The sequence below is a fragment of the Typopeltis vanoorti genome, chromosome 3 (genome assembly GCF_054136105.1).
Source record: "Typopeltis vanoorti isolate ZY-2024b chromosome 3, IOZ_Tvanoo_1.0, whole genome shotgun sequence".
NCBI lineage: Eukaryota > Metazoa > Arthropoda > Arachnida > Uropygi > Thelyphonidae > Typopeltis > Typopeltis vanoorti.
This window is the reverse complement of record NC_143551.1, coordinates 4,072,935-4,100,245: the sequence shown is the minus strand read 5'-3', so window position 1 is coordinate 4,100,245 and position 27,311 is coordinate 4,072,935. Positions and strand designations below refer to the sequence as shown.

The 27,311-nt window shown below is 37.8% G+C and overlaps 1 protein-coding gene across 3 annotated transcripts in view; it reads left to right on the top strand.

Moving 5' to 3' along the window:
- LOC150107872 (serine/threonine-protein kinase LMTK1-like) overlaps positions 1-27,311 on the top strand; it is a 304,207-nt gene that overhangs the window by 76,573 nt on the left and 200,323 nt on the right. For all 3 annotated transcript variants that reach the window (XM_090390529.1, XM_090390528.1, XM_090390527.1), the window contains exons 3-4: positions 3,263-3,393; positions 15,038-15,290. In XM_090390529.1, coding sequence (XP_090246655.1) covers positions 3,263-3,393; positions 15,038-15,290 — 384 coding nt within the window. The remainder of the gene's footprint in view (positions 1-3,262; positions 3,394-15,037; positions 15,291-27,311) is intronic.

Sequence of the window (27,311 nt, the reverse complement as noted above, 5' to 3'; positions counted from 1 at the left end):
CTGGAGGTTTCCCAATCAGCAATCATCAAATCTTGCAACCACCTATTTTGCTAGTTTGTCACTGGAGGGAGACCAAATACTGTCTCTGCAGGGGATTGAACTGTCAAGCCCATGTATGAACAGAATGCCACTTTACCTCAGTGTGGGTGGTGTTTGTAAGTCTGTTGCCTTTCCCCTTGTGCCCTACTTCCTCTTTATCTCTTCTTCACCAAATACACTGAACCATAATAACCCAAAGAAATGAGATTTTATGGTGATCTCAAATTCTCCCACAAAAAATAGTTAAAAAAAAAAATCCATCCTTAAAAATCATAAAAAAAAAAAAGAACAGAAATCCAACCAAACAACCCACCAAGACTAATTCTTACCAAAAAAAAAAGTTTCCACACCCACTTTACCAAGATTGGTGGCCTAAACAGCAATATAAACTATGTGTACCACCACCTACACTCATCTAAACCAGAAGTACTATTCCTATCAGAACCCTAACTGGCAACACAACTGCCTAAACTACACATTGCACAGTTCTTTCTGCCATAAGGGTGGCACTTGTGTATTTGTCAGAACTGACATACCATGTCAGAGACTGCAAATCCTCGAATCCCCACTGTTTGATCTGCTCCGGCTCAAAATTTTTTACTAAATCAACCTGCGCTTTTCATATGCTCCTTCTATCGCTCTCCAAATGCCATCAACCACTCTGACCTCTTCAACTATCTCTCTCTAAAACTCAACTTTCTGCAGTCGAAATATCCCAATAGTGAGGTTGCCCTTCATGGAGACTTCATTATCCACAATTCATATTGGCTTCCCTTTTCCAATTTCACTGATCAAGCAGGCTGGGATGCTCAGGTATTTGCCATCAGCAGGGACCTATCTCAGATCATCAGTCTTCTTACCAGAATACCTGACAACCCCCTTCAATTTGCCAACATATTTGACCTCTTTCTAACAAGCTCCCTTTCCAGGTATACTCTGGTTGGTTCTCTTCTTGGTAACTTGGACCACAACCTCATACAAGTCTCTTTTGCCACAGAACAACCCTCATCCACAGTTTCGTGTCCTTTGGCACTACTGAAGAGACCTTTGTGATTTCTATTCCATAGTTTGGATCAGAAGAACTGAAGCAGTAGCTTCAGTTCTTCTGATCCAAACACCTGTTCAAACTAAATAACAGAAATCCTCACAGGTGAAAGCTTTCATCCCTTATTCTACCCCAAATTCTCAGCCATTACCAAAAAAGTGTGGCAATGTTGTAAAAGAAAAAATCTCTGCTTATCACAATTGCTCAAGACCAAAGCTTCAGCTGCCTCTCTGCCTATACTGCAGCTCTCAACAGTTGCAAAAGAATCATCACCAAGTCCAAATCAAACTTTGAAAGGGCCAAATCCACAAACTCGTCTCCTGCCTAAATGCCTAATAACACAAACAAGATGTCTGGTCCTGATGGTAACACTTATTGTGTTTAAAAAAAAAATGCTCCAGAACTAACGCCTATCCTCTATTAATTCTTCAGTCTATCCTATTCAACTGGCATCTATCCTTCAACATGGAAACAGGTCCACATCCAGCCCATCCCAAAGAAAGGTGGAAGCCAACCAATGAATTACCATCCAATTGCTCTCACTTCTGTTCTCTCTAAAATTATGGAGAAAGTCATCAACGACCAACTCTTGAACCACCTAAAGACATACCAGCTAGCAGTATGGATTCCGCCACTCGTGATCTACAGCTGATCTTCTGGCTTTCACCACCCACCTCTGGACTCGGGCCATCATGAAGAAATTTAGAGAAACCCACGTGGTTGCCCCTGACATTTCAAAGGCATTTGATTGGGTTTGGCACAGGTGCCTACTCCCTAAACTGCCATCCTATGGTCTGTCTTTCCCACTCTGCAACTGGATCGCCAACTTTTTCACTGGTCGCTCACCACGTATCATGGTTGATGGCTTACTCTCCTCAGATTTTCCCATCAATGCAGGAGTACCCAGGGTTCTATTCTTTCATCCACTCTCTTCCTCTTGTATATAAATGACCTGTTCTCACAGACTTCCAATCTTATTCACAGCTTACACTCCATTCCTTCTTTTCATTTAACAAATCTTGTAGTGCTCAAATATTAGAATCCTCAAGATCTACCATGACCATTGCTCTGAACTCAGATCTTCTAGCTATATCCCAGTGAAGCAAGGACAACCTTGTAAACTGCAATGCCACCAAAAACACAGTTCTGTCTGATCTCTTGCAAGAAAGAGATCACATCCCTCCTCTCACCTTCAGTAACACTGAGATAACACTGTATCTTCAGTAACACTGAGATATCCAAACACAACAAGATTTTTTCTTTTCTTGGACACTGACCTGCACCTCCAATCTTTCCTGGCACAGCCACATTTCAACTATAGCTTTTGCAGCTGCCAAAAAACTTGGTGTACTTTTTCACATAGGATAGCACTTCACACCTTCATAGCGGCTAACTCTATACAAAGCCCAAATTCACCCAGCCATGGAATATTGCTTTGCTCCCATATTTGGGGTGGTGCACCAAAACAGAGGGCAATCCATTTAATTAATTAATGATCTCTCTCTCTCTCACACATAGATGTTCAGTTTCTGTCTTGTATCTCTTCTACAGATACCTTCATGGACAGTGCTCTGCTGAATTGGCCACTATTATTCTCCCACTCTTCTCTAAAATCATTAAAATAATAGCCACTGCTAACTAGTTGAGACTTTGGTTAGCAGTGGCTAACCAAACTTCACTGCCTCCTATTTTATTCCATCTACTTCTGTCCTTTAGAACAGTTTTCCCCACTCTGTCTTCCTCAAAGATTACAACTCTCAGCTGTTCAAGCAAAATGTGAACAGATTCCTCCTTTCTTTTCTTCCTTTTTCCCACACATGGCTAATGGTCTTGTGGCCTTTCATGGGTGCATCAGATATATATATTAAAAAAACTCCATAAAATTAAAAATTTCAACTACTGATATTCTGCGGGATCTTTTCAGAGGTTTGTAGGTCTATCATGTCTGTTAGATGAGAGGGAGTTGAAAATAAATACAAGTTTTTTTGTCCTGGTGGGGGGGGGGAGAAAAAGAAAGCAACTCATAAGCAAAAAAATAAGGAAAGACAGAAGATCTGGGTAAATCATGATACATTGTGTTGCCAAGAGAGTAGTTGAGCCAGCTTCTCTCTTAGCACAGTAAATTTGCTATTTTGTTTGTTGTTCATTTGTTTATTTATTTATTTATTTATTTTATAGAGAATTTTGAGACTGGAAGTACACCACTTGATAAGGAATTAGTCATACCACCTTTAATTGCAGTAGCTGTTTTGATCAGTTTAATTATTGCAATCTATGGATGTACTTGTTGTGACAAAAATGATAATAAGGTAATAGTTTTTGGATTATTAAAATATTAATATTACTTGGAAGTAATCTTTATTTCCTTAAATCAGTTCTTAGCTTTGATATTGGATGTAGCTATAGGGATGAAATGTCAACTTGAAAGAAATTATGATTTTGTAGTGAAACTGTTTTTTAAACTTCTGCAGTTGTTAAATTCTTGTTAATACATAAATAGGAGTTTGTTTAAAAATAGCTTTATTAGTAGTTCATGGTCATGAGCAGAGCTAATCTCAGGTGTATAATCACTTAAGCAGAATGCGAGAGGTCAGGTTTGCAAAACAGGTATATGATAGCAGGATAAAAACTCAGGGTGAGACCAAAATATAGGTGGATTGATGCAGTTTGAAGTGCCTTAAAAGTCTAAAATATAAGATCTGGCAATATTTGAAGTCCTAAAAGATAAGTATAATTTGGAAGAAATTGTTGTTAGGAAGTGTATAAAAAATGTCATTAAAAAGACAGCTGTAGTAGATGATGTTCAGCAGAAATATTCAAATATTGAGTTATAAAAGTTTTATAGTGACTACACTGGATAATTTTGAAGGCCTGGATGGAGGATTCAATTGCAGATGATTGGTGTATAGCTATTATAGAATCTGTAAAAGGGAAATAAATATGAGCGTGAGAATTACAGAGAAATTTCCTACTTAGTTTGTTCCAGGTAAGATTTATGCAAGCATACTTGAGAAAAGGATGAGAAAAATGGTGAAAGGGGAACAAAGGTCAAAATCAGATTTTCATTTAAGACAGTATAGATGTGAAAATCATGGGAAATCAGAACTCCATGGTGGACACAGGAAGTTAAAGAAGCAGTGAAGGAAAAGAAGGGAGCATGTGGAAAGTTCCAGGCAAATAAGTCAGCTTGTGCTCTTAGAATATACGGAGACAAATGTAAGAAAGCTAAACAAAATACATGGGAAGATGGGTAAGAACATAGAAAATATCAGGAAGGTGGCAAAATATTCTGGAGGCTGTTAAAAAAGCCCAGAAATGGAGAAAAGAGTGCTGGAAAAGGAATTCGAGATGATAAAGGTGACATGAAAACTGGAAAAAAAAGATATCCTTGATGTATGGAGTAATTACTTTGAAAAATTGCTAAATGAAACAAGCAGTGACAGCACAGTAGTAAAAAACACTCAATAGGCATGCAATCAGGAATACATATCCATACTTGACGCCATCAGAAGCCTTCCTTTCCACTGAAATTCCACATTTCAGTGGAAAGGCAGCAGAAATAGATGATATTTGACCAGAAATGCTCAAGTATGAGGTAGAAAAGTCTTGCAATGATTGCATTGTAGTTCAGAAGACCTGAACAGAGGGACATTCCAGGTGATTGGAGTAGAGTTCTCATAGTACCCATATAAAAAAAGGGAAAATAAAACTCATTATGAGAATTACAGAGGTATTTCCCTGCTGAGTGTTCCTTCCTGGTAAGATTTATGCAAGTATACTTGAGAAACAGTTGAGAAGGATTGTGGAAGGAAAGCTTGGTTAAGAACAAGATGGAATCTGCCCAAATAGAGGTTGAAAAATGTAGAAAAAGTGGCAAGGAAATAAATGTTAAGATAAAGAACTACAAACTAAAGAAAGAAGAAACAGCCGTTGAGTATAAAAGTAAAATAGAGGAGAAGATGAAAGAAGTAGAAAAGAGATATATGAACACCAAGATGTGGAAACCTATGATACAGGTTTAAAACACTTCTTCTAGAAACAAGCAAAGAAATTTGTGGTGTATCATTAAATAATAAACAGAAGAAACATAAAACACCTTGGTGGACTGAAGAACTAAAAGAAGAAATTAAAAAGAAAAAGCAATTATGGAAGAGATATATAACATCAAAGCTGCAGGTTGATAGAGAACTATACAACAACCAAAGAAATAAAGTTAAAATCTTAGTGAAAGAAGAGAAAAGAATATGCTGGGAAGACTTCGGACATACTTTAGAACAAAATTTTAAAGGAAACCAAAAACTCTTCTATAATGTTTTAAGAAGAATGAGATCAGAGAAAGAATGCCCCTTAAAGTTTATCAAAAATAAGGATGGAAAGTTACTCACAAATTCCGAAGACATCATGAAAAGATGGAAACAGTATTTTCAAGAATTATTGGAAGATGCAGGACATGGAAAAAATAGAACCCTAAGAGCAAGACACACAAGCAAAATAGAAGATCAGAGTGAAGAAATTTATACAAATGAACTATTAGCAGCAATAAATAAAATAAAACTGAGCAAATCAGCAGGCCATGACCAAATAACACCAGAAACGGTAAAAAATTTGGAATGAAAGCCATAAAATTTCTTTTACACCTATTCAATGTTGTATGGAAAAAGAAAATTATTCCCAAAGACTGGGAAGTAGCTATAATAATCCCTATATTTAAGAAAGGAGACAACAGAAAATGTGAAAACCATAGAGGAATTTCGCTTTTAAGCGTTTTAAGCGTTCCAGGAAAATTATATACCCTTATTTTAGAAGCGAGGCTTAGGAATCAAATAGAGGATACACTGGATGAAATGCAATATGGCTTTCGAAAAAATAGAAGCACGCAGGATCTTATCTTCAGTCTTAGACAAATATCAGAGAAAACATTGGAATATGGAAAAGAACTACATTCATGTTTTATAGATTTTGAAAAGGCCTTTGATCGAGTTCCCAGACATTTAATATGGCAAACATTGAAGAAAAACAAGATACAAGATAACTTAATAGCAGCCATACAAAGCCTCTACAAAAGTAATAGAAATTATGTAAGAACCTGTAATAATAGATCAAAAGAATTTGATCTATTATTACTAAATTTTCTTTCAGTTTCCTAGGATACAGGAAACTGAAAGAAACCAAGATTTTGCACATGGCTTTTGCAGATGATGTAGTGATCCAAGCAAATTCAGCTGAAGACTTGCAGTACAATATCGGTATGAAGAAACAAAGAAAAGGAATATGATCATAAATATAAATAAAACTAAAACAATGATCATATCTAGAAACCAACAAAAACACATAATAAAAATAGAGAATCATCAACTGGAACAAGTCCACTCCTTTAAATACTTGGGATAATATATACAAGAAGATGGTAGACTAGACACAGAAATTAACAAGAGGGGGAACAAAGCTATTCTATGCAATGAAAGGCCCACTCCTAGATGAGAAAGGAGTCACCCAGAATACCAAAATGGCACATGCAGTTGGGAGTCTTAGTGTTTAACAACAGTAAACACAAATAAACTACAAACAATTGAAATGAAATATCTCGGAAAAGTGCACAAAAAACAAGACTAGACTGAATAAGAAATCAAACCATAAGAGACAGTCTTCAAGTTGCACCTCTGAATCAATTTATAACACAAGCCCAAATGAGATGGTTTGGACTTCTTAATCGAATGGAAGAAGGAAGAATAGCAAAAACTGTATACGAAAGCCAGAAAATAGGAAAAAGAAACATAGGCAGACCCAGGAAAGGTTGGCAAAAGGAAATTAAAGAAAAATTGGAAAAGAAGGGAATTAACTGGAAAGAAGCAAAACAACAAACCTTGGACAGAACGGTATGGAAATCTCTTTGGCAAATTCTTGACACTTAAAAGCATAAGAGATCATAGACAAAGAAGAAGAAGAAGATGTACCATTCGTTGTTCGTTTAAACTCTTATCTCATATTTTTTGACATCTTTTAGGTGCTTTTTCTTCTGCGGCGCTTGTGTATATTGCACACTTCGCACACGCCACCTGCCGGGCCTGATTGCAGATGATTGATTTAGAGCTATCATAGAACCCATCTATAGAGAGGGAATAAATCTGAGTGTGAGAATTACAGAGAAATTCCCTACTCTGTTTGTTCCAGGTAAGATTTATGCAAGCGTACTTGGGAAAAGAATGAGAAAAATGGGGAAAAGGAAATGAAGGTTGAAGATCAGATTTTCATTTAAGACAGCATAGATGCGAAATAATGGGAAATCAAGGATCTTTATTTAAGTTGTGTAGATCTGGTAAAGGCCTATGACAAGCAGCCTAGAGAAATGCTGTTTGAAAATGCTACATTTATAATGTGTAAAAGGGACATTATATTGAGCAAGCCATAGTCCATATTTACATCGTTAATCAGCAGTTAAAATTTAAAGTACAAGATGATTTGATGTGGAATCAGTTGTGAGACAAGGATGCACTCTCTCCACTCTTTATCGTCATCTTTATGGATCTCGTTATGGAAGAAAATGACAGTAAACCTGATATCAGAATTTAGGAATATTAAACTTAGTTCTTTTCTTTATGCAGGTATCATACCCCCTAAACAAATTCACAGGAAGTATTCAGAATTCTTTAAATTGAAAAACAGCTCTAACAAATTTGGCATGAAATTAACAATAAAAAGACCAAAGCTATGAAATCAGGCAAGAACATAGAAAACTGACTACATTCTTGATGGAAAACCTGTAGAATAAGTAAAATATTTGTTTTATAGATGTTTTATTAAAAATGCAGCAAGAGTTATTCATCTGAGAATTGGGTTAGAAATAAAACAGTTGATGAAAGACTGAAGTCTGCAGATATGAGGGTCTTGAGGAAAATCAGGGGAGTGAACAGATGGCATAAATGATTATTATTATTATTTCGGGCGACTCCAGGAGTCCTTAGACTCATCGAGGGAGGCCCTAAACATCATGTCCACACAACTATGCGATTACATTCTCACAGTATCTATCATACCTTGTCTTGAACTCGTTCACCATCATAGCACCCACAACAGACTCTGGCAGCTTATTCCACTCATTTACCACTCTAAAAGTAAAGAACCCAGCTCTAACACCCCCTGCTAACCACACTCTTGCCCAGCTTCCATAGGTGTCCCCTAGTTCTCCCACCACCAGTCCTGATCTCAAAAATATCCTCTGAATTAATCCTATAGAATCCCTTTAGCAATTTGAATGTCTCAATCATATCTCCCCTCCTCCGCCTATCAACTAGTTTCTGCAACCCACAAATCTTCAACCTGTTCTCATATGGTTCATTCCATAGACCTGTTATCATCTTAGTCACTCGCCTCTGGATCCTCTCCACCTCCTCCCCATCAAGAAGGAACCGAGGTGACCAAATCTGGGCACAGTAATCGAGATGAGGTCTTATCAAGGCTCGGTACAGAGGAACAGTAACTTGCTTGTCTCTGCTCATCAAAGTATTTTTCAACAACCAAGTGATTTGATGAGCTGATTTAGCCACTTTTGCAGTGTGCCCCCTAAACTTTATCTCCTTATCCACCAACACTCCCAAGTCCCTGGCCTCCTCAATCTCTTGGAGTACAGTTCCACCAATGTGGTATACTGCTGCTAATCTTTTCACCCCAAAATGCAGAACCTTACATTTTGTCACATTAAATTGACATCCATTCTCCTTAGCCCAGAACTCCAATCTATCTAAGTCATCCTGCAAGACTTTGACATCTTCTGCATTCACTATTACCCTACCCAACTTTGCATCATCAGCGAACAAATGAATTGTTCCACTTAGATCCTTCCCTATATCGTTAATGAACAGATTAAACAGCAGTGGTCCAAGAACAGAACCCTGCGGCACACCACTAGTCACAGGCCGTCTTTTGGACTCTACTCCTGAATAAACTACTCTTTGATATCTCTCCATCAACCAACCACCTATCCATCTCACCAACCCTATATCCATTCCCATATGTTGTAGTTTACGGATTAGTATTCCATGTGGTATCCTGTCAAATGCCTTTGCCAGGTCCAGCAGTATCACTGTAAATCCATTTCCCTTATCCAGTTCAGCCGTTACCTTGTTATAAAACTTGAGCAAGTTACTGAAGCATGATCTACCCTTCACAAAGCCATGCTGTCCCCTGTACAGTATCTCGTTTTCATTAATGCTGTCCCCTGTACAGTATCTCGTTTTCATTAATCCATTCATGTATTTTTCCCTTGACTACTTTCTCTAAGACCTTGACAACGACTCCTGATATGCTGATCGGTCGGTAATTTGCAACCGTAGTCTTGGATCCTCCTTTATGCAGTGAAACTATTTTCCCCTCTTTCCACACCTTCGGGACTAAGCCAGACCTGAGACTCAGATTAAACAACATGGTCAAGGGCATTGATAATTCTTTAGCCGCTTCACGCAAGACCCGTGCCGGTATACCATCCAAGCCCACAGATGTGTTCACATTAAGGTTCTGTAATAAACTAGTCACCTCCACTTCATTCATCACTATTCCCGTATAAACTAATGGTTCCTTCACTTTTTCAATGTCACCACCTGGATGATATGCTTTTGCAAAGTGCGCGCTCAGTAACTCCACTATATCGACTGATTTAGTGACCTCCTTACCATCGTCATTCCTTAAAATCATTTTGCCGTGTACAGTTTTTTTCTTGCTTGCAGCATATTGAAAGAACTGTTTTGGATTCTCTTTTGCTTGCAAAGCTAGTTTCCTTTCATAATCCGCTTTTGCTTTTTTTACCACACTCGTTACCTTTCTGGCCTGCACTTTATACTGTTCGTGTGCCTGCAGGTCACCCCTTTCTTTAAATTCCCTCCACAGTTGTTTCTTTTTTTGCAGCTCCAGCTTAATGGTGTTATTCATCCATTTAACCCCTACTTGTTTTACTATTCGGACCCTAGGTATACAATCAGCCATTACCTCCTGTAAATGCTCCTTGACCACTTCCCATGCTCTATCGACGTCCAGCCCTTGCAGTTGTACATGCCATGGCACTGATCCAAGCAATCTCCTAAGCTTGTCATACTTGCCAGCACGGCAATTCCACATGTACCCTGTCTTAATTGTAAATTCCACACCTTTAGCCACCTCCCAAGTCAAGACCCCATGATCACTCTCACCAATTGGTGGCAACGTGGTCATATTCGTTACAGCCAAATTCTCAGATGCAATTACCAGGTCAAGCACTCTCTGACCCCTAGTATTTTCCATTATATGCTGTCGCAGATAGTTATCCCTTAATAATCGCAATAATTGTGGACTCAGCTATACAAATGTTATTGAAGAAAAAATGAAACAGTTTGAAAAACAACTAAACCTTAGTCTCACTGGAAAACCCTGAGGAAAGCATTGATTCAGGTAGGGTGCATGTGGTGAAGTTGTCTGCAATGATAGAAAAATAATAACTCCATGGTGGATAGAAGATAATAAAAGAACCAATCCTGGACAAGAAGAAAGTACACCAAAAGTTCTTAGCAAATAAGTCAGCAGATACCCTAAAATAATACACAGAAAAATGTAAGAGCTAAGCTATGTGTAAAAGTAACTAATCAAAAGTCATGAGAAGACTTTGCTAACAATATGGAAAATAAATATCAGGAAAATGGCAAAATGTTCTGGCAGCTACTAAAAAAGCTTAAAAATTGAGGAAAGAATACTGTAAAAGGAAACATGACATAGAAACTGAATTTATCCTGGATCTCTGGAGTAATTATTTTTGAAAGAATGTTAAAGGAAACAAGCAGTGACAGAACTAAAAAAGGAATGCAAGCAAGAGTACATTTGAAAATGTGAGATAGAAAAAGACCTCAAAAACCTGAAATGTGGAAAGGCAGCTGGTGCAGATGATGTTCCACCAGAAACGTTTAAATATGGAGTCATAAAAGGTTTATAGTGGCTACGCTGCATAATTCAGAAGGGCTAGTCCGAAGCTCAAATTCCAGATGATTGGAATAGAGTTCTCACAGTGCCCATTTATGTGTACAGTCATCCCTTGACTTACGTCCGTGATCCCATAAGAGAATAAATAACATTTTCGGCTATACTTTTGAACAAGATGCAAGCGAGCGTAAGGTAAAGCATGCACAGTGGCAACAGCACTTTAAGCGGCAACCTCCCTTGGCAGTCGGCATGCTTCTTCAACAGTTCCTCTGTTGATTTTGTGTTTGAGAAATGGGTTATTTGTGTATTTATCGTTAAATATTTCACGATGTTTTGTTCAGCATGGCTCTTACACACACAATCAAAAAACCTAGTGAAGAATCCCAGAAAAAGAGGCGAGCAGTTGATCTTGAAATGAAGTTGCAAGTTATAAAGCAACATGAAGTTGGTAAGCCCATCAGTGTGATCACACAGACTTCGGATGGTCTCATTCTACAGTGACTACCATTTTGAAAAATAAGGATAAAATCGTAGAGGATGTGAAAGAATCTGCTTCCATTAAATCGACGATAGTGACGAAGCAACAACTAGGTCCTATCGGTGATATGGAAAAGCTACTTGCATCATGGATAGAGGACCTGAACCAAAAGTGCATACCCCTTAGCACTTTGACCATAACCACTAAGGCACTAAGTCTCTTCAACATATTGAAGGAGAAAGCAGAACCCAATTATGACTACAAATTTAATGCTTTTTCTGGTTGGTTCATGAGATTCAAGCGGCGTTTTGCACTGCATAATGTGAAAATGTATGGGAATCTGCAAGTGCTGAGAAGGCTGCTAAGGAGTTTGTGGAAAAATTGGATAAAATTATGATCGAGGAAAATTATTTGCCACAGCAAATATTCAATATGGATGAGACATCCTTGTTTCGGAAAAAAATGCCTGAGTGGACATTCATTCACAAAAAGCTAAAATCTATACCTAGTTTCAAAGCTCTTAATGCCCGTATTATGATTCTGTTAAAGGTAATGTGGCTGGCTGGATGTAAACTGAAACCATTTGTGATATGGCACAGTGAGATTCCACGAATCTTCAGAAACATTAAGAAGCATACTCCCATTATTTGGGTGGGGGGGGGGGGGGGTGGGGGGGGGGGGGGGTGGGGGGGGGGGGGGGTGGGGGGGGGGGGGGGTGGGGGGGGGGGGGGGTGGGGGGGGGGGGGGGTGGGGGGGGGGGGGGGTGGGGGGGGGGGGGGGTGGGGGGGGGGGGGGGTGGGGGGGGGGGGGGGTGGGGGGGGGGGGGGGTGGGGGGGGGGGGGGGTGGGGGGGGGGGGGGGTGGGGGGGGGGGGGGGTGGGGGGGGGGGGGGGTGGGGGGGGGGGGGGGTGGGGGGGGGGGGGGGTGGGGGGGGGGGGGGGTGGGGGGGGGGGGGGGTGGGGGGGGGGGGGGGTGGGGGGGGGGGGGGGTGGGGGGGGGGGGGGGTGGGGGGGGGGGGGGGTGGGGGGGGGGGGGGGTGGGGGGGGGGGGGGGTGGGGGGGGGGGGGGGTGGGGGGGGGGGGGGGTGGGGGGGGGGGGGGGTGGGGGGGGGGGGGGGTGGGGGGGGGGGGGGGTGGGGGGGGGGGGGGGTCTCTCTGGCTTATTCAAATCCTCTTGTATAGCCAAAACATCAGCACTATTACTAATAACCCTTCCCAACTTCACATCACCTGAAGAATTGAATATCCTCCTGCAGGGGAATATTCAATTCAATTCATATTCTGCAGCCCTGTCCTTCTGGTTCCACAGGGGTCAGTAGCCTTCTGGTCCTTTGATACTGCTCCCTCATACACAGCTCTGATATTTATCAGACAGCTCATGCAGTTCACTAACTTGATATCTGAACCCATGTGCTGTAACTTCTGTAACTTATCATATGCCTTTTGTAAAATCAAAAAAAAGAAAAGAAAGAAATGGCAATATAGGCCTTTTTCTCATTGACCACTCTTGTTACTTTATTATAAAAGGCTAAAATTACTAAAACATCCATGCTGACTCTCACAGATAATAACATTACCCTCATCTGCCCAATGCTGTATACAATTTCTCACTAATTTCTCCAAAATCGTAACAACTAGTGATGAAAATCAAAATGGTCTATAGTTTGACATTTCCATTCTTCTACTACCCTTATGCAATGGCACTATCTTGCCCTTCTTCTGATACTTGGGATACCTTTTCCATGGCCAAACTCTGATTGAAAAGCAAAGTCAACAGTCCTGTCAATTCTTTTACCTCATTTTCTCAAAACCCGTGCAAAATCCCATCCATTGTTTATTGATATCCAGAGTACTCATTTTTGAAACACTTCGCTTTTGCACTTCTAAACCTCAAATCCATTTCTCTAGTATTAAAACCTATCTCTCCAGGATGAAATCCCCCAATAAAGCATTCATTAAACGACTTCACTGTATCCTTTGCATCACTCATCCTACTTGCATCTTTTTCTAAGTGTCATTCTTCCACAATCGTTCCTCCTCCTAGTAGCCACATAATGAGAATTTAGGAGTTTTCTTGGATCTTAGACCCATTCTCTTCTCATATTCAAGTTTTGCCTTTGTTACCATACTAGTCACTCTTCTGTCCTGAATCTTATATTCTTCATGCATCTGCTCTCTACCCCCCATCTCCTTATCTCTCTCTCTTTCACCTACAGTTCCCATTTGATGTCGCTTGTCATCCACTTTCACCAAGTTGTTTTGTTTTTCACTTGAGGTATATAAGTTGCGATTGCTGCTAATAAATATTTCTTCACTGTTTCCCCTGCACTAGTGATATCTTGATTAAGGATCTGAAAAATGAATGAGAAATATTGTGTCAGTTTTCATATGTTTTAAGATTGCTGTTAATGCACTTACATAGTGAAAAAATAATTAAAGCCAAATCATTTTAAAATGAGAATTGATAAGTCATGCTGTTTTTATTACTCACATAGCTAGATATTATGAGAGTTAACATGGAGTCACAACATACACATGTTGCTATAAACAGGTTTCATCTGTCAGTAAATATCAGCTGGGTAGAAAATTTTATACATTCAAACTGTCATTGTTACTCTGTTTCCTCTTCAGTGTTATTTCCTCATAATCTGCTGTTTTCACTGGCATAATTCAGTCTTATAATAAAAGAATCTAAAAGTTCATCAATCTTAAAAAAGTAAAAGATATGCAGCTTAATTATCAATGCTAACTGCTATTCACAGATTAAAATAATAAAAAAGCAACATTATTTTCAGTGTGTGTGTGTGTGTGTATATATATATTATTGTTCATCTTTACTTGGTAGAAATATTATAAAAAATTAGTTTTAATGACTATTCAATATTGAATGACTATATATATATATATATGTAATATATGTAGAAAGTTTTTTAACTTGTGTATACTATGTTAAAGATACCAAGCAATTTTATAAGCTAGGTTTTAATCCCTTTTTCCCAAGTCAAGTTTGTGACTGCACGTAGTGCAAGTCTGAGGCAACTCGTGGTAAAGGTGGAGTAAGCTCCGATCACTTTCCTTAGTATTTTTCCCTAATGCAAAGCACATTCCCTTCCGGAGATGTATGATTCTCCTTGCCTTTAATGCATAGCATCATACATCTCTGCAAGGGGGGTGTGCTTTGCATTAGGAGAAAATACCAAGGAAAGTGATCGGAACTTACTCCACCTTTACCACGAGTTGCCTCAGACAAGTAAAAAACAGACAAGTAAGTCAAGTTTGCTTACTTGGGAAAAAAGGATTAAAACCTAGCTTATAAAATTGCTTGGTATCTTTAACATATATATATATATATATATATATATATATATATATATCCTATGTTGCACTTCATTTGCATAGGATTGCAGATTACTGTGTTAAAAGTAAATGTTAAAATATATTTCTTATGTAGAGGCAAATTGTTCTTGAAAAAATATGTATATGTTAGTTCAGGAAAACATGTTTATTTCTCTTTCATCTACTTTAATTCCTTTGTTAGATAATACTTGATCATGGACATCATAATGGCCTTACATTGCCTTCAGATGAATCCCAGATAGCTTCATTGTCAGAATTCACCCTTTTCCCACCACCTGTGCAAGAGAATCAAATATCTATGCCATCTGATAATGTAATCTTTGAGCCACTACCTGATATTCGTCCAAGAGGAATCAAAAATTCTTCTGTGTCACAAGTACTTCGTCCAGCAAGGTTTGCAGGTTCTATAAATAGATCCCTTCGTGATTGGTTTGGTATGTATTTCTAAACTTCTTTCCAACTTTCAAATCAATCGAAATTACACTTTGTATGTACAGTAAAATTTTAATTAGTTCAGGAGACTTGAAATTATAAATATGAAGCTAACCAGATCTACGTCATCTTAAAATTTTCCACATGGTTATTACTACATGTGGGAATTAAAATCTGTAAGTGCCTCTCGCATTTATTATAGCTCATCTGACTTTGCATAATAAATGGACACTTTTATGGAATATCATGTAGGTTTTACAGTTTAGGTTAGATTATCTAGCTTCTCAAGACCAGTCACAGAACTTTGTCAAATTGTTTCAGGCCTCCAATAAGTGGAGTAGTGGTCTTTCACACCTGGTAATGCAATCTATCTACCACCTAAAAACTGCACAACCATTCATGCCACAACAGGATCCAAACCCTCAGATGTTAGCTGTAGAGCAAATATTTCATGATCTAAACATGAAATATTTGCACACAATCAACTGTTTAATTTATCTTACATAAGAAAAATATTTTTTAACTATCAAAATATAATAAGAATGAAATCTTTTATAAAATATTTGATTGGCTACTGGTTTTACTATACGATTGGCTACCAGAAGGGAGAAGGGTAAAGATAGCACATGCGCTTATTTTATTTTCAAACTTGGGGGCATTCGTTATTAGAGGAGTTGAAACAGTAATTCCAAATAATCTATACGCTGCCAAATAGACTAATTTTTGTTAGGTTACCGTATGAGTTTGTCACTTAATATGTTTCAAAAAATTTTTTTTTTTTTATTTGAGAAAAATTTAACAAAGGGCTCCTGCGAGCCCATTATAGCTCACCACTGGCTTTCACCCTTTTCATAGTTGTATTTATTCTCAACTTCCATGGATCCAATGTCATTCTCTCTCTTCACTCTGAATAAAATGAAAAATTCTATATACTGAGCATTTTATATGATCTATATAGAAATTTGTAGGTTTCTACCATATCACCATTTCTTTCTTCTGCTTGCTAGTGCCCGCAATTCACAAATTCTCAATCTGTTCTTATAATCTCTATTCCACAGTCATAATATCTGTAACACTCCTTTCCATCTTCTCCATTGTATCTACATCACCTAGGAAACTAGGTGATTGAATCTGCACAAAATAACTAGGTAAAGGTGTGTCAAGGACTTGTAAAGATCCTCCGAGTTGTATATGCAGTCTTTGCTATATGACTGCAGAACTTCACCTTCTTTCCTCTGCTAAAACTCCAAGATCCTTAGGCTAATCAATTTCATCTACTATAATCATCCAATCTACACATAACAGCCACTGAATTAGAAACTTTTATTTAATATCATGTTGAACTTGAGTCTAAATTACAGCACATATGCAGTTTGGCATAGATTCCAAAAGCTGTTGGATTTCATCTACACTAGTGCCCAAAAACTAAGAATGAAGTATATTTTTACTTTTATGTGAAAAAAATTTCATGATTACAGCCAAATGTGGACATAAATTAATTGCCAGCATACTAATAAATTATATTACACAAAAACATGTTATAAATTTCATACAAATTAAATTCCAGTACATTTTTGGCAAAAGTTACAAATTTCCTAAGGACATGGTTAAGGAATTAATGTACAGTGTTTATAGAAAACTATTCAGAGAGACATTTCAGTATGGAATATGTCCATCCCCAACTGCGATGCATTTTCCACAACTTCGTACCATGTGATTCAGGAGTTCTTGAGGCAAACTGACCCACTCCTCCTTCAGAGCAAGGATAAGACCTTGTTTGTTTTCTGGAGGGTTATTTCGAGCAACAATGCATCAACCCCCACAGAACTCATCCCAAATGAGTTCTGTGGGGTTGAGATCTGGGAAGCATTCTGGCCACTCGATTTGATAAATATCCTCAGTCTCCAGAAAAATTTCCACTGCTCATGTATCATGTGGTGTGGCATTATCATTAATAAAATGAATTTTTCGCCTCCACCACTGTGGAATAATTAAGCATGACATTGAAAAACTTTGCTGCAATATCATTCAATAGTCACAGTCCCTTTTTCTAGCACTTGTAGCTAGGTGCATCCATTAAGCATAATGCCTCCCCACACCGTGACCATAGCATCACGGTATCTATTCCTTTCAAGAGTATTCTCACAATAGTAAGCAGTACCACTTTCATGCCAGATCAGATGTCATCTAGAATTGGGGGAAAAACTAAAATGACTCATCTATAAAGAATGCATTAGCCCATTGGTGTCGTATCTAATTTTTATGGTTACAACACAACTGAAAACGTCCTCTACAAAGAGATGTGGATAAAGGGACACAGACTACTGGCACGTAGGCCTATTTGTCGCAGAAATCTTGCTACAGTTTGTCGAGATACCTGTGCTTGAATGGAACCAACTTGCAAGCTGACCTGCTTTGGTGCATTGATTACATTTTGTTGTTATAACCAAAAATCTGTCTGAATGCTCTGTGGTAGAGTGAAGATGACCTCTAAATGTCTAGAACACATTCCATTGGTTTGAAATGCTGCTCAGAGCCAGGATACAATGCTATGTGATATTCCTGATAAACTGTCTGGCATTATCAGTAATTTTGCGGACTTCTTGAAGCTTTCCGATAATTCTTCCCCCACTTGAAGTCATCTAGATCAGCACTTCCCAAACTGTGAGCTGTGGCCCCCCCTTGGGGTCATAAGTTTTGTTGAGGGGGGGGGGCGTGAAATAATGAAAACAAATTTAAAATGTTTTAAGACTAAGTAGATTTTTTTTTAATCTTAAAAGAAACATATTTAATTTTTATTATTTATTATTTATTTTTTGTATTTTAATGGAAAAAATCATACGTTGGTGTTGGTTAACAAATTTTACTTCTTGCGTGTTTCGGCGATTAATTCATGTAAATTTCGTTTCAAAGGTATTGATAAGAAACAAAAAAAAAGATTACAAACCAAAATCTGGAATATAAATACAATAAATATTATGATAATATATGTCTGTATTACGATTTTTTTTTGGTGGGGGAGGGCATGAAATATTTTAATTTTTCCAAAGGGGGCCTTGGCATCCATAAGTTTGGGAAGCACTGATCTAGATGATATCATTGAGACATAAGACATCCAAATTTGAAACTTTATTCCTTCACAAAAAGAGCTTCCTGCAAACACAATTCACTTAGTGCAGCGTTTTAACTTTTATCCCATTGAGTTCTGCCACGTGACCTCTTTACTTGCAAATCAAAAATTTGAATGTATACCTGTTTTCTATGAAATTGTCAGTTATAAAAATTGCTACAAGCTGATTCGACTGAATTCAGAGTTGTAAGTGTTTGGGACACTAGAACACATCTACAACACACCAGTAATCACCAGGCTGTGTTTCAACTAGCTCGGATTTGATGAAAGACATCCTTGTTCCCGATTTGTGTTTCTAACATATTCCATACATTTTGTGGTGGTCCAGGAAGATTGCAAAAGTCAATTTCATGTTCACTGAACCACTGCTGAAATCTTGCATGAATGGACAGGAGCATTGTCAAACATGAAACAATCATCTGCTGGATAAAAGTCAATATTGCAGGATGAATTTGATTGACAACAATGTTCACATATTTTGAAGAACTGATGTTCAAGCAATATCAGGGGTCTTGTTCTGTACCATCAGAACATGCCCTGCACCATGACACCACCTCCAGAACATTATGTTTACAAGGCAACCTGGGTTTGTTGCTTCGTGGGGCTCCCACAAAACTCTCTACCTGCTGTCAGTACAGCACCATGACTCATTGGCCCACATGCCTTTTTCCAGTATTCAGTTACGTTGTTCCTGACAGCGCTGTAGATGAACTTTCTAGTTCTTTGCAGAAATCGGTGGTTTCCATATAGGCATATGACTGCCAATATTGATCCTCTTAGATTCCCTGTGCATTGTTTAGTGAGATAGGGATCAGGAATAGCCTTCATTAAATGTTTCAGTCAATTGCTTCACACAGGAAGTTCTTTTTGTCTATCCAGTCCTCCTCAGATGACAGCAGTCTCATTCCTGACACTCTCAGGACCACAGTTACACCTCTTAGGCAAGCAATTTTTTCACTGATTAAGCACCCAGGATATCTCACCTTTGAGCAACCTGTGAGCACTGCTGTTTTCAGAATCGTGACTCCATTCAAATGAGCACCCACAACAAGCCCCTTATCAAATCCCAAAAGTTTCTTCGTTTTTCCCCATTGTGATCAACACTGACCAGCCACATTCTTACATAGTTGTCTAGAACACATGATGACTTTCATGACCAAGTATTTTGCACATATTTTCATGTATTTCCATAAAGGTTTCTAATTCAGTGGCTGGTACAGGTAGCTATACACCTGGATACTGAATTAATGAGAATGGACTAGCAATTTGAGATTTAGCTGAAATAAATTGTATTCTTATTGGCCTGAACCAAAACAAATTATGGACCAACATGATGTGAAATTTCATACCAGCCAGTGCATGGGAGTTAAACAAGACTCCCCCCACCACCACCACCAGCGTTATGTTTACAGCCCACTTACGCTGCATAAAGTTGCTAATTCAGTGGCTGGTATGTTGGCTGTGCCATTTGTTATGAGATTGTTTCTATAAAGATTTTTACTCCAAGTGTTTAGTCCGTGCGGTTAGCCTAGTGGCTTTGCGCTTCGCAACCATATGCCTGGGGAAGGAGTGTCCTAGGTTCGATTCCCGTCCACGACGTGAGGAGCTTAAGGATCTTCCTCAGCCATAGCCAAGTTAGCCGGTCTTGGGCGTGGGCAGTAGGGTTTTTTCCGCCAGTTTATCTGGGGTTTTTCATCCTGCAAGCAGGCAAACTGGCCCCGTGAACACACAGGTTACAGTCATAAATACTTACGGCAAGGAAGGCAACGGGAAACCACCTTGCTCATAATCATCTCTCCCTAGAATGGTAGCATATAGCTACCCTCCCGCGGCCGTATGGCAGATGGGAACCAGAAGAAGTTTAGTATTTGCACAAGGATTCAATTCCGATTGGTGCAATGACTTTTAAATATTTCTTTTAGAATCTGGAAAGCACTGACTCAAGACTAAATAAAAAAAAAAATACAAATCAATGTATAAATGTATGTATGTATTTAATGAAACTAAAACCATACATACACTTTAAATAAAATTACATAACTACAAAATACTGAATCCAAGGCATTCTAAAATAAATCTACACCTCAGAGATTTTCTTATCCAAAATATTAAAATCACCCATTCTCTGACTCATTCTATTATTGGATTGTTTAACATATACTTAATCATGTCTACAAGACTAAACACCTTGTTTTCACAATAACAAAATGTTCATAGTTAAGATTTTTTGTTAGGGCCTTTTCCGAAAATATAAAAATTTTCTTCTTTTCCATAGGATCCTTTTTGTTTCTCCCTTATTATAGCACACAGTATTATTCCTTCTGTCTCATTGAAGTATAAATATTTCTTACCTCTTGCAGTTCATCTATTAGATGCACAATTTACTCATTTTTGTACCAGAGGAAAAAAGTTTCTTCTTCTACTTTATAAACAACAGATCTAAGTGGAGCTCTTCATGTGTTAAACTACTTTACAGTTTCAAATTTCACCAATTGCTTTTTTCCATGGAAATCTGGTGTCCTTAAAACAGACAATTACATCTAGCATTTCCTTGAACATTTCTTTAGAACATTGAATGCAATATCTTCTTTTATTTACTAAATACTTGTTGACAGTCTCAACTCCTCTAGTTTAAAGACTTACAGTTCTACAATTCCTTTTTGGAATCTTCTATTAATATTCCTTTCAATGTCAAGTAAAACTAAAACATTTCCTAAAAACAAAATTTCTCCAGTCTGCATTCTTAAACTTCCATTAGCTCTCTTTTTGATTTCCTTGTTACCCCGATACTGAACACTCTGTCAGCTGTCAATCACCCATCAATCTCCTCGGTGAGCATGCACACTTTCAGTAAATGACAAGTGAGAAGTTGCATATAATGACTGATACGTTGTCTCAGTTAGTGTAACAAGAATGTCTTTTCAAAACACAGCACTTAATAATTTCAGATTACAATAAAAAGGATTGAAAGTAACACAACTATCAGGATCTAGTAAGTACATCAAAATTTCAAATAGTTTACATTTCATTTTAAGAATAATAACAATATTAATAATGGGCACATCGCAAGTGCCGATATACGTGCTACGAAACCAAAACTAATAATATACTAACATAAACAAATTGTAAAAATATTCATAATTATAAATTATGATTACACCCAATTCGCCATTTACACGGTAGATTGGTTCCAGAAAAAAACGTGTAAATAAAAACCGTGTAAAAAAGAATACAGTGCATATGAAAAAATAGAAGAATGGTTCCAGGTGTGAAAACCCGATACAAACAATAAATTATTTTCAAACAAAAGATATGAAAATCATTGAATAAAACTCTGTTTAATTTTTATGGAATATTTTTTATTTTAAATTGTTATTTAAAGTATATACATATGTATCTTTCTTGAAGGAAATCATCATTATCATCAAATTCCTGCCATGTACCCTCAAGGAGTGTACAGGATATGATAGTACTACATGAGAAATTTACATCATTATTAACGTCCTATCTACAATTTCCTCCAAATCAGTCTGTTACTTGTCAAGACTCCAACATTATCAGATCTTATATTTCTATCGTCTAAGGCACTTTGTACCGTATAAATCCACCTATATCATGGTCTATCTCTGGGTCGTTTTCCTTCCAACTTGACAGAGAACACTTGTTTTGCAAATCTTTCCTCGCCCATTCTATTTACGTGACCATACCACCTGAGATTAGCTCTGCTAACGCATTCCTGGATGCTGACAATGTCAAGTTCTTTCCTAATATCCTCATTTTTAATATCATATTGCCATTGATACCATCTGTTCACGCGTCTAATCTTTCTCAGGACTCTCATATCTGCATTTCTAGTCTTTGGTCAAGTGTTTTACTTCTGACCCAGCTCTCAGATCCATAAGTTAAAACTGGTTTGAACACGGTCTTATATACAGCTAATTTAGTGTTCCGACTAATTTCTCTCTTATTCCATATGAATTTATTCAATTGACTTCCTACCATACCAGCTTTGTTGATTCTGTTGTCTATTTCCATATTTAATTTATCATCTTCACTAAAAATCGTGCCTAAGTAGCTGAAATGTTTTACTTGTTTCACAGGTTCTCCATTCACAACACAGTTTACATTTTCAATGATTATGCCTATTTTCATTGTCTTTGTCTTTTTATTGCTGACCTTCATACCATATCTATAACAACAGTTATTCAATTTAGTCAGAGAATCTTGCAGACTTGTAGTGGATTTATTTAGAAGCATAACATCGTCCGCATAAAGCAAAGAGCTGACATTAACATCTCCAATTTTGATATCATGTTTAATACCATTTTCCTTCATAATGTGATCCATATAGATAATGAATAACAGAGGGGATAATGTACATCCTTGTCTGAAACCAGATTTAACATTAAACCATCTACCTGTACTTCCTTCAATTCTAACTGCTGACTTACAACTCAAATAAAGACTAAGTATTGCTTGATATAATGCCCCATTGACACCATATAACTGTAGCGTATTGAATAGCTTCTCTCTTGGCACCTTGTCATATGCCTTTTCCAAATCTACAAAACTTAAATACAGATCTTTGTTATATTCCCATGATTTCTCCACTATTTGTCGTAAAGTGAAGATCTGATCCTGACAGCCTCTATTTGACCTGAATCCAGCTTGTTCTTCACCAAGCTTTCCTTCCACAATTCTTCTCAACCGTTTCTCAAGTATACTTGCATATATCTTACCAGGAACACTCAGTAGGGATATACCTCTGTAATTCTCACATTCAGTTTTATTTTCCTTTTTATATGTGGGTACTGTGAGAGCTCTACTCCAATCATAGGGAATTGGTTCCTCTGTCCAGACATTCTGAACTATGCAGTGCAGCCACTGTAAGACTTTTATACCACCATACTTCAGCATTTCTGGTCGAATATCATCTACTCCTGCTGCCTTTCCACATTTCAAGCCTTTGATGGCTTTTTCTACTTCAAGTATGGATATGTATTCCTGACTGCATGCCTAGTCAGTGTTTTTTATCACTGTGCTGTCATCACTGCTTGTTTCATTTAGCAAATTTTCAAAGTAATTACTCCATATGTCAAGGATATCTTTTTCTCCTGTTTTTCATGTCACCTCTATCATCTCTAATTCCTTTTACAGCACTTTTTCCTCCATTTCTGAGTTTCTTCAACAACCTTCAGAATATCTTGCCACCATCTTGATATTTATTTTCTGTGTTCTTGCCAATGTCCTGACTTTTGTTTAGCTTGTTTTACACACTGTTTAGCTTTCTTACATTTGTCTCTGTATTCTCTAACAGCACAAGCTGACTTATTTGCCAGGAACTTTTGATATGCTTTGTTCTTATCCTTCACTGCCTCTTTAACTTCCTGTGTCTACCATGAAGTTCTAATTTTTCTATCCATGCAGACAACTTCACCACATGCCTCTATAGCTGAATCAATCAGGGCTTTCTTCAAGACTTGCCACTGAATCTCTAAGGTTTGATTCCTGTTCTCAAACTCTTTAATTTTTTCTTCAATAATCTTTGTGTATTTTAGTCTACAGTTCACATCTTAGAGTTGCTCAACTTTTATTCGCTTTAAAACTTGCTTACGTGTTATTCTTTTCAATATGAAATTCAGTTTTATCCTACTCAAGACTAAATAGTGATCACTTCCAATTTCAAATCCTCTGTACACTGTGGTGTCCTGCACCAGGGAGAAAACATCACTATCAACAATAACATAGTCAATGAGACTTTTCTTATTACTTGTATCTTCTCTCCATGTGAATTTGTGCACATTTTTATGTTGGGACATGGTGTTAGTAATAACCAGTCCATGTCCTGAGCAGAAATCCAACAGGTATTTGCCATTATTATTAGCTTTGCTCTTTTCTCCAAATTTTTGCAAAACATTTTTGTATGTCTCAAAATCGTTTCCTACTCTCTCTTTAGAACCCCAACAAGGACCAACTTTTCCTTTTTCATTGTGTCAGTAGCTTTCTCTAGAGCCTCAAAAAATTCCTCCACTTCTACCTTAGTAGAACCTTCTGTGGAACCATAGGCACAAATAAGTCTCATTGTCCAGTTCCCCATTCTGATATTTGCCCAAATCACTCTACTCGAAACTGCTTGCCATTCAAGAAGATGAGCCTCGTATTTTGTGTTGAATACTATGGCTACTCCTTATTTTCCTTGATTGTTATTTCCTGAATATAACATTTTGTATTTATTGCTCAGAAAGATCTCAGCAGTTTTTGTCTTTTTTGTTTCAGTCATCCATCCCTATTATGTCAATCTGGTACTTATCTAATTCCTCAGTTAGCTCCATTCAGGCTTCTTACGTTGATAGTACTGATCTTTAACTCTGGTGATGTCGAGTTGGGGTTTGTTTTCAGATTTGTTCCAGTAGCTGACTTTTCGCTGTATACAAGACAGTGTTCAAACCAGTTTTAATTTATGGATCTGAGAGCTGGGTCAGAAGTAAAATGCTTGACCAAAGACTAGAGACCGCAGATATGAGAGTCCTGAGAAAGATTAGAGGCGTGCACAGATGGTATCAATGGCCCTGTCATATTAAAAACGAGGATATTAGGAAAGAACTTGACATTGTCAGCATCCAGGAATGCGTTAGCAGAGCTAATCTCAGGTGATATGGTCACTTAAACATAATGGGCGAACAAAGATTAGCAAAACAAGTGTTCTCTGCCAGGTTGGCAGGAAAATGACCCAGAGTAAGATCAAGATTATAGGTGGATTGATACGGTACAATGTGCCTTAGACGATAGAAATATAAGATCCGATAATGTTGGAGTCTTGACAAGTAATAGACTGATTTGGAGGAAAATTGTAGAATAGGAAGTTAGTTATGATATAAATTTTTCATGTAGTATTATCATATCCTGTACACCCCTTGAGGGTACATGGCAGGAATTTGATGATGATGAACTAATGAAATATGGGTGCTTAAGGGTCAAAGCTGTATAACTGAGAGGAGACTTCCACATAGCCTTTAAAGGAATGCGGAGAACCGACCAGGACTTTTGCCTTAATGTTCAATCCTCACCTTCTCGTGGTGCACCCTGTTGGGTGTCTACCTGGATACTGAACGAACGAGGGTGAGCTGGCAAGTTGTGATTTAGCCGACCAAATTGTATTATTTTTTGGTTTTAACCAAAATACAAAATGATGATACAGCATGACAAAATTTCATGCTGGTTGCGTCGCCTGGTTAAACAAGCAAGGCACTTGTTGTTTTCGCCAGGGAATCAGGGTGAACAGTGAAAAGTTATCTATCAGAACAAATCTGAAAACACGCCCTATTTGTGTGTTTTTTGTCGGCAATTTGCGATTTAGCCAATCAAATTGTATTCTTATTGGTTTAAACCAAAATACAAAATGATGATACAGCATGACAAAATTTCATTCCAGCTGGGGGCGTTGCCTAGCCATTGCTGTTTTCGCCAGGGAACCAGGGTGAACAGCAAAAAGGTAGCTACTGGAACAAATCTGAAAATACACCCTAACTCAACATCACCAGTGTTAAGAATCGTTTGCCTGAATGGCAAAGAAATTGAGTTAGCGGAGGAATTAGATAAGTACCAGATCGACATAATAGGGGTGACTGAAACAAAAAAGACCAAAACTGGTGAGATCTTTCTGAACAATAAATACAAAATGTTATATTCAGGCAATGACAATCAAGGAAAAGAAGGAGTAGCCATAGTATTCAACACAAAATATGAGGCTAATCTTCTTGAATGGCAGGCAGTGTCAAGTAGAGTGATGTGGGCAAATATCAGAATGGGGAATTGGACAATGAGACTTATTAGTGCCTATGGTCCCACAGTTCTACTTAGGTAGAAGTGGAGGAATTTTTTGATGCTTTAGAAAAAGCAGCTGACACAATGAAAAAGGAAAAGTTGGTCCTTGTTAGGGATATAAAGAGCAGAGTAGGAAATGAGTGTCAGACATACAAAAATATTTTGGGAAAATTTGGAGAAAAGAGCAAAGCCAATAATAATGGAAAATACCTGTTGGATTTCTGCTCAGGACATGGACTGGTTATTACTAACACCATGTTCCAACATAAAAATGTGCACAAATTAACATGGAGAGAAGCGGCAAGGAATAAGAAAAGTCTCATTGACTATGTTATTGTTGATAGTGATGTTTTCTTCCTAGTCCAGGACACCATTGTGTATAGAGGATTTGAAATTGGAAGTGATCACTTTTTAGTACTCAGCAGGATAAAATTGAATTTCATATTGAATAGAATAATATGGGAGAAAGTTTTAAAGTGAATAAAAGTTGAGCAGCTCTCAGATGTGAACTGTAAACTAAAATATACAAAGATTATTGAAGAAAATATGAAAAACTTTGAGAACAGGGACCAAACCTTGGAGATTCAGTGACAAGTCTTGAAGAAAGCCCTGATTGATTCAGCCAGAGAGGCATGTGGTAAGGTTGTCTGCAAGGATAGAAAAATCAGAACTGCATGGTGGACACAGGAAGTTAGAGGCAATGAAGGAAAAGAAGAAAGCATATCAAAAGTTCCTTGCAAATAAGTCAGAATGTGCACTTAGAGAATACAGAGACAAATGTAAGAAAGCTAAACCCTGTATAAAACTAGCTGAACAAAAGTCATGCGAGGACTTTGGCAACAATATAGAAAATAACTATCAAGAAGGTGGCAAAATATTCTGGAGGTTGTTGAAGAAGCCTAGAAATGGAGGAAAGAGTGTTGTAAAAGGAGTTAGAGATGATAAAGGTGACATGAAAATGGGAGAAAAAGATATCCTTGAAGTATGGAGTAAGTACTTCGAAAAATTGCTAAATGAAACAAGCAGTGATAGCACAGTGGCAAAAAATACTCAACAGACATACAGTTAG